This window comes from Meleagris gallopavo, chromosome 5 (assembly GCF_000146605.3).
Source record: "Meleagris gallopavo isolate NT-WF06-2002-E0010 breed Aviagen turkey brand Nicholas breeding stock chromosome 5, Turkey_5.1, whole genome shotgun sequence".
Taxonomy (NCBI): Eukaryota; Metazoa; Chordata; class Aves; order Galliformes; family Phasianidae; genus Meleagris; species Meleagris gallopavo.
The window spans coordinates 12,583,374-12,595,607 of record NC_015015.2 but is presented as its reverse complement, the minus strand read 5'-3'; the positions used below and the strand labels follow the sequence as shown (position 1 = coordinate 12,595,607).

General features: G+C 39.1%; 1 protein-coding gene across 1 annotated transcript; it reads left to right on the top strand.

Moving 5' to 3' along the window:
- Positions 1-83: 83 nt before the first annotated feature.
- On the top strand, positions 84-11,482 carry LOC104911043 (ATP-binding cassette sub-family C member 8-like). The gene is made up of 6 exons (XM_019615409.1): positions 84-186; positions 960-1,101; positions 3,287-3,409; positions 7,969-8,135; positions 10,106-10,348; positions 11,162-11,482. Exons 2-6 carry the CDS (start codon positions 1,098-1,100, stop codon positions 11,465-11,467), a joined length of 843 nt encoding a protein of 280 aa, XP_019470954.1. The 5' UTR covers positions 84-186; positions 960-1,097; the 3' UTR covers positions 11,468-11,482.
- Positions 11,483-12,234: the final 752 nt, after the last annotated feature.

The following is a 12,234-nucleotide window of genomic DNA, read 5'->3' as shown; positions in this document are numbered from 1 at the left end:
AGGCGGAGGCGGCGCCGGGCTGCGCGCAAGGTCCCGCCATGGCCCTGGCATTCTGCGGCGACGAGGGCAACTCCACTGCTTACAACGTGGACCACGGCGTGCTCAACAACGGCTGCTTCGTGGACGCGCTCAACGTGGTGCCGCACGTCTTCCTGCTCTTCATCACCTTCCCCATTCTCTTCATCGGTGAGCGTCTCCTCGGCCCCGCCCGCCCCGTGCCCGCCTCGCCTCGTCCTCCCCCGACTCCCCTTCCCGCCCGGCCGTGTCCCGCTCCCCCCTGAGGGATGCCCCGACCTCTCTGTGCCGCCGACCGCAGTTCGTGCCCGGGACACGGAGTAGGGCGGAGCGGCTGCGAAGCGCTGCCGCAAACCTGGCAAGTTAGCGTTGTGTGATCGAATAAACCCGCTGCCGGCGTGTGCGGCAGCCCTCCTTATGGCTGATAACCACGGGGGGAGGGCTACCCTAACTTGCCGTGTCCGCAGTGGCTGTCATCTGATAACCTAAAACCAGGGCTGCCGGTAGGTGGCCCAGTCGCTTAACGCACGGCTCTGCCGCTGCTTCTGGGCACCTGGAGGCTGGGCCGGATGGGGTCCTGGGCGGCCTGAGCTGGTGGGTGGCAGCCCTGCCCGTGGCGGGGGGGTGGAACCGGATGATTTCTATGGCCCCTTCCGACACAAGTCGTTCTATGAGTTTATAACGTGCTAAAATGTTTGAAAAATATTTAATTTGCATAGTAAATTCCCAAAAGTATGGGAATTCTAGGCTGGATCCTATCTGCTTCATTAGTTTCATTCTGTGTGAAGATGAAGCAACGAGAACACAGTTCTGAAAGGATTTGAATGTGTGCATGTTTAACATGGTTCTGTTCGTTTTAGTACACTTCATTTCTTACACGTATAATTCCTGCATACAGAAAATTATATAGTCAATTCTGTAAAGAAAACTTTTTTCCTATTCAGGATGGGGAAGTCAGAGCTCCAAAGTCCATATTCATCACAGCACATGGCTTCATTTTCCTGGACACAATCTCCGCTGGATTCTAACTTTTATCCTTCTGTTTGTGCTGGTGTGTGAAATTGCAGAGGGCATAGTGTCTGATGGGTGAGTGTATGTCTCCATTCTCCTTATAGCATTGAGTGTTTCCAAATAATTTCAGGGTGTTGCCCCCCTGTTTAAATTCTTGTATTCCCTATATTCTATTCCTTGCAATTATAACAGTGTAATCTGTATTTTTGGTGATTAACTTACCGACCTTGTATCAGAAATCCCACAGACCTTGCCAAGTATGCACACACAAAATTGACCTTAATCGTTTTTAGTTCAGCTTAATCACAGTATCTTTCCAAAGAGTAATCAGAGATAAATCCTAATGATTCAAGCAGATGGTGACATTTTCCTGATGTGTTTTATGTCCGAGGATGCAGTTCCACAGTCTTTGCTCAGACAGAACTCCCATGAGCACAGTAGATCACGCTTCCCCCCCAAACTGTGTCCTGTTCACCGTAATAAAAGGAGCAGGTCTGTTGGACATCATCATCTCACCTGATAGAGTTGCTTCTGAGGTGCCAGTGATATTTGTGCAGTACATCTCATCTGTTGCCTTGAGAGCATCTCGCATTGTTTTGATGAAAAATACTTGTTTTCCCCAAATTTAGATCTGTTAGAGCCTTCACTTGATTTGATCGGTACTGATTGTGGCTTGACTGTATTCCTCCCCAGTTGAGTTAGGTGTTATACAGGGGAAAAGACTATTATGTGAACATCTGTTCTGTATTTTCTTTAATCCATCACTTGTTACTCAAGTGAGGAAAATCTTTCAACAGTTAGCTGAAGGGGAAAATTACTTTAAGTAAAACAAGTGATACAGGAAAGTAATTTATCGTGAAAAAAGGTAAAGTCCTGTAATGGTGACTGTGATCATCTTCTAAAGAAAGGTCTGATTTTCATCAACAGCATGAATTTCCATCCTGAGGGTTATGAGGTTGAAGCTGCTCGTTAAATAGAATGAAACCTCTCAGTTTAGCCATTTATATAACAAATGTCCATCCACCAGTGTGAGACACACTGCAGAATTCTGCTGTAAAAGCTGATATCATTATTATAACTTCTCTTAAATATGTAAATAAGATTTTTTTTTTCTAGAGCCAGGTTTTTGATTTGTTTTTTGAGAGTCTTTTTCAAGCTTATCAGGATGTGGGAGGCTCAAGCAACATCTCCTGCCTTGAGTTTTCTGTTTTATTTTGTTCATAAACATAATGGGAGAGTATTATTACTTGCTACTTAAATTGACTCAGAATGCTGCTGTTAAGTAATAAGTGTCACCTGACAGGAATTAAAGCTCCTAGCTATCCTGAGGGAGTGCCAACCCACAATCATGCCTCCCAGGCAGTGAGCAGGCTAGTGAGCACGCTGGTCTATAAAAACAGATTTTGAGATTCACCAGCTTTCTGAGACCGAAATGTACCATATTGCTAAGTCCTTGTGACAGTGATTGGTTGCCAAAGGCTTTGGCAGTGGGAAAATAGAAAAACTGTACCTCTTGACAGTATAGGAAACTTTATTGCTTTTGTGAAAGAAGGAATAGAGGGGAAAATGGCAAGTGGGAGGAAAGAGGTGGGGAGGAATGATTGTATCTCTCTTTATACAAACTGACAAAGCTGGCTAAGAATTCCCATATTCCCAAAGGCTGTGTTTTCCAGAATGCTGTCCACTGCTACATGAAGCAAAGTGTCAGGACTTTTGCTTTATGGGACAAAACTTAGAGGCGTATGATTCTGTGGTAGATTTTGTTTGATGAATGGTAAGTACTGAAAACAGTGCACAGTGTAAGTTCTGTGCTGTCATGCTGTTTTCTTCTCTGAAACCGGAGAAGGAAAATCAAGCACTTTCACAGAACATTTCTATAGGAAATCTTATGCTGTGCTGTCACTTGGTGTTCTCTACATATTTTGATGGACAGCTCCCAAACTAGTTTAGCTTAAATTAACTTTTCTCATTTTGGAACTGAGCTGCTTATTCTAATTTAAACAGTGTTCCCGCTAACTTCAGTATGAAATAAGAGCATGCACATTTCATTTTCAGTGTGGGGGAAGAGTTTAAAATCCGACTGTGTGATTTAGGAGCACAGATCCCACTGAAAATTGGATAACTTTGCATCTATAAACCATCTTAGAAAGAAAGTCCTATCTCCAAGCTGTGTACAAAACAGAATTCATAAATTTAAAAGGAAGCATTTAAGTAGCTGAGATTGGTTCTAATTAGTTTTTGTTTTTGTTTTTTTTTTTAGGGTTTTCAGAATCCCGCCATTTACACCTGTACATGCCGGCTGGGATGGCATTCTTGGCAGCCATCACGTCTGTTGTCTATTACCATAACATTGAAACATCCAATTTTCCAAAGTTATTAATCGGTACGTTTCTCGACCTGAAAAGCTTGCAAGTGTGACTGTTGGTGCTGTGCACCTGCTCCTTCTGTGGTGTGTCACTGCAGTCTCAGCTTGAGTGAACCACACCTGTATTCTGGTCTGCTGGTTGCCATTACCAGTCTCAGTTCTGGAGAACAGTTTTCCTGAAATGGCTCATTGTTTTCAGTGCTTTTGAATTACAGTTATATTCTGTGTGGTGTGTTTCCAGGGATCCATTGGGCTTCTTTAAGAGAAACTAGATTTGTGGGAAAAGTAGCACAAATCAAACTCTAAAAGCTATCCATATCCCTCTGCATGTCGGCGTGTTATGTTTAATCATGGTATAAAATTGGAGCTGTCTTCCTGTCTGTGATCTCTTGAAATATGTGAGGAGTCAAGAGAAATGAATGATGCCAGTGACTTTGATGTATTACTTTCTTTGCTGGTTCTTTCTTCTCCTTCTTAAAACTTCCTTTCTAAATTCCTTTAAGTCAGGGCATTTTCCATTGGGAAGATATAGGAACTACCTAGTATTTCCTGCAAGACTGTAAATAAGCTGTAGCTAACTGTAGGAAATCTGTTACTGCTGACAATCACAGTTGGAGTAGATTGCAGTTTTTGAAAGAATACGTGTTCAGCCATCCTATTACCTCGTTAGATTCACTTTCAGTTCATTTTCTATTTTAATGGATCCTTCTAGGCTTTGTCTTTTTGTCGTTGTGGCTTTGTGAATCGGAGTTCTGTTGTAATTCCTGTCAAGTGGTAAAAAGTCAGCAACAATTTGGTTTGAGAAAGCTTTTCAACACCAACAGGCTACATGTTGCAGTATGCAGGCATCCTTTTCTGCAGGAGTCTTTATCTCTCAGTAACAAAGTTACTCCTTTTTGAAAGGTCTAATTTAGATGATAAAGAATAAAACAACTACAAGCAAATAAGGAACTAAATTTGGGTTTCTATCTAGGCATGGCAGCCTTTATGGTTTCTTACTTGCGACGGCTTTTCTTCTTGCACTCTTCTCTTAAGTAGGATCTTTTTTTTATCTGTATGACTGGGTGGGGTTATACAGTCACATTTTTGGTGACATGACCTACTTTTAATGTCTTCTCCTAGCTCTACATGTGATGTTTCAGGAAAGCATTGCCCACGTGTTACAATCACCTCTAGAAAGCAAGCTTTCATTGTTATTGAGTTGGTTTTTTTAGTTTCTTTTCAGATGTTCAATGCAGTTTTTGATAATTTAGTGTTGCTCCCATGTTCTTGCTGTTAGATCGCTAAGCACAAGCATGAAGCCAGTAGTTACCCTTTATTTGTATAATCCTTTCCCTTTAGAGATTTCTCTACCGATAACTTTGTTTGGTGTTTTGAGGACTGGTGCTGGATGAGCTCTGGACAGTGTTCGAATGATAAACAGATATGTCAGTGAATGTCGGCAACTTAAATAAGTGCAATTAGTAACTATGGTGCTAAAGCTAATCATAAGAAATTTTCGGTTTGCAAGAATTTCCAAGGAATTTAGGAAATCTAATCTTAATGCTAACAGGCAAAAAAAAAAAAAGGAAAATTAAACTATATTCTATTCTAATTAGTTAACCTAATTTGAATCCCAATCCAGAGTCTTCATAAACTGAGTCCTAGATCTTTTTTCTGTGTATTTTTTGTTTTTCTCTTCATTGTCATATTTTTGTGAGTGCCAAAAAAACATCTTTAAGTCTTAATTATGTTTTTTCAAATGTACAAATTTTTTATTACTTAACCCTAAGAGTCACTGTCTTTCAATGTTAGTTGCAACTGCTTTGTATTGACAGCTGAGACTAGGCAATGATACCTTTCTGCAAACTAGCTCAGTATAAGGTAGCTGAATATAGCTATAATTAAATCTGTCAACTCACTGGAGTGCAGTGTGACCATGAAGCAGCTTTCTCTTAGAGCCTAATACAAATAAGGTAAACGGAAGCCATGAGGAAGAATTTATATAAATGATAATTATGGTTGAGTGTATGAGAAGAGAAATCGAAAGAGGGTTCTTCCTTACTAAGATGTTGCAGAGGAGATGTAATATTCTACACATACAGAAAAGTGAAGTTCCGCCTAATTTGAAGGCATCACCTGCCTCAGCTGGAGGATCAGTGCCTGCAGGTGCACTTGGTAGCAGTATAAAACAACAGGCTAACTGGAAACAGCATAGAGCAAAGGCTCTTTGGCTAATACAGAACTTACTGAATTCAGTGGGGAAGTTCTCATTTATGCAGAAATCCTTACAGGTCTGTCCATTCATTTTGAACAGATAAAATTTCCCAATCCTGTCAAAGGACGGTTTTGTTGTTTGTTTTGAAAACTTTTTCACTCTGTACAATAAACAAATCAAATCCATTTATTGTTGTTCATAAGCAAGCAAGGGATGAATATCTTGTCAACTTGGGGAATTAGCATGTTCTCTTAGGGTATTTCAGAACAAGGGTTGCGAGTTCTTGTACAGATCCTGCCTCTCAGCTCTGTGCCCAGGCTTCAGGCTACTTTAAAGTAGTCATTCTTTTTATCTTCTATCATAAAAGTTGTCAAGGTTTAGTGTTTTTGTTCTCTGAAGCTAACAATTGAGTCCAGGGTCTCAGAGTATCCAAACTGCTGGAACTCTTTGATCTTATCTTAGCCTGTTTTTCTGTGTATGATTTTGACCTGTAATTGTATTTCATCAAACATAGCTTTTCCAGTCCAACTGGAAACACTGATAACATGTGGCTCTCGTAATAATGCTGATTTTGGGACTTTATGCTTAGTGTTGCAGAATAGATGCAGAACAGTTGTACAGTTTAGCAGGACACATTTTAAAATAATTCTCATATAGAAAATCTGCTAGCTTTCTTGACATTCAAAGTATGTATTTGAATGGTAGCGTATGATTGCACTGTTTTTGGAGCTAATATTTGTTTTGCAGATAAACCCCAGAAATAAAACATTTGGGGAAAATGATGAAATAACAGGACTTATTATGCTGAATGAGGTAGTAGTACGAGAACACATGATTTTTCTTTTAATTCAGTAAAGATTTCTGTTCTTCTTTTTGTTTTACCAATCATAATTATAGGACTGCCTCCCTATTCTTGACAGTAATCTAGTTTTCTAGTTTAAATATCTTGTACCTTAGCATCATTGTTAATTCCCTCGCATCAGCAAGTTGCTGATGGCTCTCCACATTTGTAAGCTGGACTTATAGTTGCTGATGCCTTAGAGCACTTTCTCTAATGTTGCAACAAGACACTGAGAAAGCAAATACATGTTTTTCTTGTCATTTAGAGTACATCTCAGCTGTTGTGGCATGGCACAACATAGTAGCAAAAAAAAAAAAAAATCATGTAAAATATCATAATCCTATAAATTGTTTCCTTTAGAGTTGGGATCAGCAACTGGTTTATTGTATAGTAAATAACATGGAATGCTTTTCTAAAATCACCAGGGCTTACTGCAGGGATTACACTTATCTGTAACTGGCACTTCCAGACAAGAAGTTCAGGAGAACTCTAGAACCTAGAGTACTGTGTTCAGCCCTGGGGCCCTCAGCATAATAATGACATGGAGCTCTTAAAGCAGGTCCAGAGAAGGACCATGAAGATGCTCAGAGCATGTGAAGATGGGCTGAGAGAGTTTGGAAAGTGAAGGCTCCAGGGAGAGCTTTTAGCAACCTTCCTGTACCCAAAAAACTCCTACAGGAAAGGTGAGAGAACTCTGTATCAGGGAGTGCAGTGATAAGACTAAGTGTTGTTTTTGTTTTTTTTTACAAAGAGAGTAGATTTAGACTAGATGTTAGGAAGAAATTCTGAGTGATGAATCACTGGAACAGACTGCCTGGAGAATTATTGGTGTCCCATCCCTGGAGGTTGAAGGCCAGGTTGGATGGGCCTTTGGGCAGATTGATCTAGCAGATGTTCCTGCTCATGGGAGGTGGCTTGGAACTTGGTGATCTTTAAGGTCCCTTCCATCCTAAGTCATTCTATGCAAAACTCTGAAAAGTTAAAATTATATTTTATGAAGGTCTGAACATCCTTGTTGAATGTATGTCTGTTATAAATTACATATATGGAATTTGCGTTGTGCAATAAAGTTGAAGAGCAGCAGCAGTTTGGAGAAAATATTTTTATGTTCCAACATACACTCCAGAGATTTGCAGGGTTAATTAGGTCAATTTTCCTTCAAACCAAATTTGTAGCAGCCTTGCAGCATTAACACAATTTGAAAAGCATCATTTATAGCCACCTTCTCTTTGAGGGAGCTTCTTCCCTCGAACTCACAGTGTGGCTGCATTCTTACAACAGATAGAAATTTCCTTCGTAAGATTTCACTTTGTAAAGCTTTCCAAGGATCACTAGATATAATGGGAAAGGAATTTGGATCAAACATTATCTTAATATTTTTGTGTCTACAAAATTGAATGAGGATTCTGTTTTGACATGAGGAAGTCCACTCTGGTTTTATACGTAGTTGCGTTCTTTCTGAGTGAGTATTTAATAAGTACTACATTGGTGTATTTTCACAATTATGGAGCTTATTTTTTTTTTTTTTCTTCCCTACAGCTTTGTTGTTCTACTGGACTTTAGCTTTCATAACTAAAACCATCAAATTCGTAAAGTTCTGTGATAATGGGGTTGGATTTTCTCAGCTTCGATTTTGCCTCACAGGACTGCTGGTTGTTCTATATGGAATGCTACTGGCTGTAGAAATAAATGTAATCAGAGTGAGGGTAAGTTGAGTGTTGTAAGCCTCCAGTCCTTTTTTTTCCCATGTTGCCAGGTGCTTAGTATGAAACACATTTCTAACTGAGAGAGAGAAAATCCAGTGATAAATAGAAATATATTTGAGAGCTAAACAGGAACCCAGTTTTATTTGGTCGTAGCTTAAAAATGCCAGAATCAACTGTAGATAAATTTCACCTGTTTAAGTGTATATTACAAATTTACAATTTCAGTCATCAGAAACAAATATTTCTGAAACAAGAAAAGATTGGGTGAAAATAATTGTCTGCTCTAAGAGATAGTATTAGACGCACAATTAACATCTGTCATTTTGCAGGAGATAATTTCAGTAGCTGATTTATTGGGGCAAATAAAATTGCTATATAGCCTCCCAGGTATGTACATTTCTTTGTGTCTCCAGTCATAATCCAATCATAATCCAAAAAAGAGGTGGTTTTGGAACCTGCTGGGTAGATAATTGCCAAAGTTCTTGCCTTCAGCTGTCTCTCACCTAACTGTATGTGCAAATTAAACTTAGTCTCAGGAGGGAAAGAACTTCTTCCATGTAAATGCACTTGCTGCTTCCTTCACACTAATATATGTTTTATTTCCAATAATACTATAAGCAACATGAGATGTACATGTGTGTCATATATATTTTATTTTCCTTCATGTAATAAAACTGCATTTTAAATGAGATTTGGTCATTGTGGAATTATAAGCCACAAGGAGGAATAAAAATGGTCGCTGTCTACTGTCATCTTTTTTTTATTTTCTTTTTATTTGGATTTAATTATTAAGGGATGTCACTGATGCATAAAAGTTACCCAGCAGCATGAATTTTTTTACTACCTGTTGTGCCTATGCCAAAGTTTGGAGAGACAGGCTTATTGTTACAGCTGCTGAAGGAAAGGATTGGGTTGAATGGAGAATCAGCCACTGCTGGGAGCACTTTAAGGAATGGGGACATCCACAACTCCTCTGGGCAGCCTGTGCCAGCACCTCACCACTCTCTCCTTAAAAACAAACAAACAAACAAAACAAACAAACAAACTTCCCTGACATCCAACTTAAATCTCCCCTCCTTTAGTTTAAAACCATTCCCCCTATCGCTATTTACCCTTGTAAAAAGCTGATCTCCCTTATGTTTATAAACTCCTGTTAAATATTGGAAGGCTGCAATGAGGTCTCCGTGCAGTCTTCTCTTCTCCAGGCTAGACAAGCCCAGTTCCTTCAACCCATCTTCATAGGAGAGGTGCTCCAGCCTTAGGATACATGAATTATTTCTCCAGCTATAGCTGGAGAAAATATACCAGTGAAGTATATCCAGAAATCCTACTAATACTGGTGTGATTTACATACAGAGATAGTAGAAGTGGAGTGAAGCATGTGACTGAGAACTTCTAAGAAAGAAGTGTATTTTTGAGAGATGTTTCATTTTTGAAAAAAAACAGTGTCTGAAGAAGTTTTATCTTGACAATAGGAAATAAGAAATAATAGGAAATAATTAGGAATTTTCCCTTATTCTTAGGAGTTTTCCTTTGCTCTTTCAGCATTTAAGTCAATGAAAGCATTTGTTAGGGCCATATGCACTGTAGTACAGTGGTTTTTTGGACTCAGGACAGCTGAGGTCACTGTGTGTTTTGAGCTAGCTAAAGGTGAGGCACTGTGGTATAGAAAATGAACCACTACTGCACTATTGTGTTTTTCTTCAAGTATACAAGTTGTGCCTCTTAAAGAAAATGATGCTGAATGTTTAGGGCAATATATTTCTGGGCTAGATGCCTCTAATATTCCCAGGTACCTCTAATATTCGGAGGTACCTGGATTGCTATATTGTTTGAATTTGAATGCCTAAATTCCATGAGTACTTTTGATTCACTGATGATCTGCTGTGTCCTTATCTCTTACATATTCCTTGCAGACTTGTATTTTCTATATGAGTGTGATTCTTTTGGGGGATTTTTTTGAATTTCAGAGATATGTTTTCTTCAAAACTCCTAAAGAAGTTAAACCTCCTGAGGATCTCCAGGACCTTGGTGTTCGATTCCTGCAGCCGTTTGTGAACCTGTTATCCAAAGGAACATATTGGTGGATGAACACGTTCATCAAGACTGCCCATAAAAAGCCAATAGACTTGAAAACCATAGGCAAGCTTCCCATTGCCATGAGAGCTCTGACCAATTACATTCGTCTTAATGAGGCTTTTGAAGCACAGAAGGTATGCAAAACATAGAATTGTCAGTCAACTTTCTCACTGTTTACATTTTTCATTGCTTTTTATGCTGTGACTGTGATATAAAACTATGTGAACAGTCATACTAATGAAGTATCCATTAATATAGGTTTCTCTATACAGAAATGTCACTCGGTTATAGCTTGTACAAATAACAAAATTTCTCTAAATAAGTATGCAGATCAAACACATTACTAGTTAAATGCATGTAAAATCCATATGGCCTCTATTACAATGCAGAAAGTAATTACTGACTGTACTCTCTAAAACACCATTAGCATTATTCCTAATAAAACCTTGAAGCCATTCAATAACAGAGTCAGTATTAATGAGGTCTCATAGAACTGTTCTATGATGTTGTTTGAGCTACGGTTTGTCTGTAAGAGAATTTAGGGCCAAAACTACCTTAGCTCAGATTCTGCTTGGCTCCCTATTGGGAACCAAGTGTATTCAGAAATGTCTTTTGCAGCCTATCTAGAAGAGTGTAAGCTTTTCATTCTCTGTGTTCACAGGAAAACAAAACCTGTCAGTTCCCTCTCTTTTTTTCCTACTCTTGTGGCAAGACACAAACATCAGTTACTTGATACCTGTTAAGGACAGGAAAGAAATAATAGTTTCTTTTGATGAAGTGGAGAAGAGTACAAATTCAGGCTTTGTAGAAAGAGTAATTGTGATTTCTGTGCTTTTCTAGTTCAAGGATTGCAGCCGATTGTCAGTGAATTAAAGCAGGGGGAAAATAATGTATTGCAAATGAATACAATTATATAATCCTAGATTTTCTTTTCATATTCTGAACAGAACAAAAGACCATCTTCTCCACAGGGATCCGGGTCAATTTGGCGTGCTCTCTGCTGTGCTTTTGGGAGACCCTTACTTCTCAGTAGCACATTCCGTATTCTGGCTGACTTGCTTGGCTTCGCTGGTCCTCTCTGCATCTCTGGGATTGTTCACAATGTTGGAAAAGGAAATAACACCATCCGCCCACAGGTACTGTCTGTACTGGCTCTGGCTGGGAAGGGGTTAACTTTCCCCACAGTAGCCCATGTAGTGCTGTGTTTTGCACTTGTAGCTAGAACATTCATAGCATTCATATTGTACCAGTGATTTTTCCTGAGCAATGCTGGCACAGCATCAAGTGTAATAGTTCTCTCATTTTACTTCCACACAGCTTTTCCTTTTTTTTTTCTCCTTATGTTAAAATGTTCCTTATCTCAACCCATGAACCTTTTTTTCAAGGTATTTTCTCTTCTGTTCTTTTGAGGAGAGAGAGTGAGAGCAGTGTGGTGGAGATCAGCTGTCTATGTGTGAAACCACCACACTGTAAAAATGTCATAAGAACAGGAATAAAAAAAGTAGTGCTAAAACTGTATATTATTGATTCCTAGTGAAGAGGGTGACTGCAATGTATTTCTGAATGCTAGAAGTGCTAGTATGTATGTAATGGCTAATTACATTTATACCTGGATGGTGAACATGAATGTTACCTATATATTTTTCATCAGGCTTGCATTTGGGAAGATAATCTCGTTCAAGATAATGGTGAAACACTCAGAATCTTGCTAATACTGTCAGTATTTTTGGTACAGTTGTTACAGAGATTGAACCAAGTATGTGATTAAGTGCTTTTGGAAAGGCAAAAGGATGTTTTTATTTCCAAATGGCTTTTCTTTTCCAAGACTAGGAGATGTCTAGGAGGATTAAAGTGTGCCTTTAGCATCATGATAAAATACCAAATGGTATAGCTGTGAAAAAGAATCTCTGCTAATGGCTCTAGAGGTATCTGTTTAGAAAGATCAACTGAAGCAAAGTTTTTAGAGATGCTATTTAATTGAATGATCCCCAAGAAGAAACTTCTTGATTTATACATATTA

Excerpts from the sequence above, each read along its gene's own strand:
- LOC104911043 (XM_019615409.1), top strand. Across the intron at positions 8,136-10,105 it reads TAAATGTAATCAGAGTGAGG|AGATATGTTTTCTTCAAAAC; the intron begins GTAAGTTGAGTG and ends TTTGAATTTCAG. Across the intron at positions 10,349-11,161 it reads AGGCTTTTGAAGCACAGAAG|AACAAAAGACCATCTTCTCC; the intron begins GTATGCAAAACA and ends TATTCTGAACAG.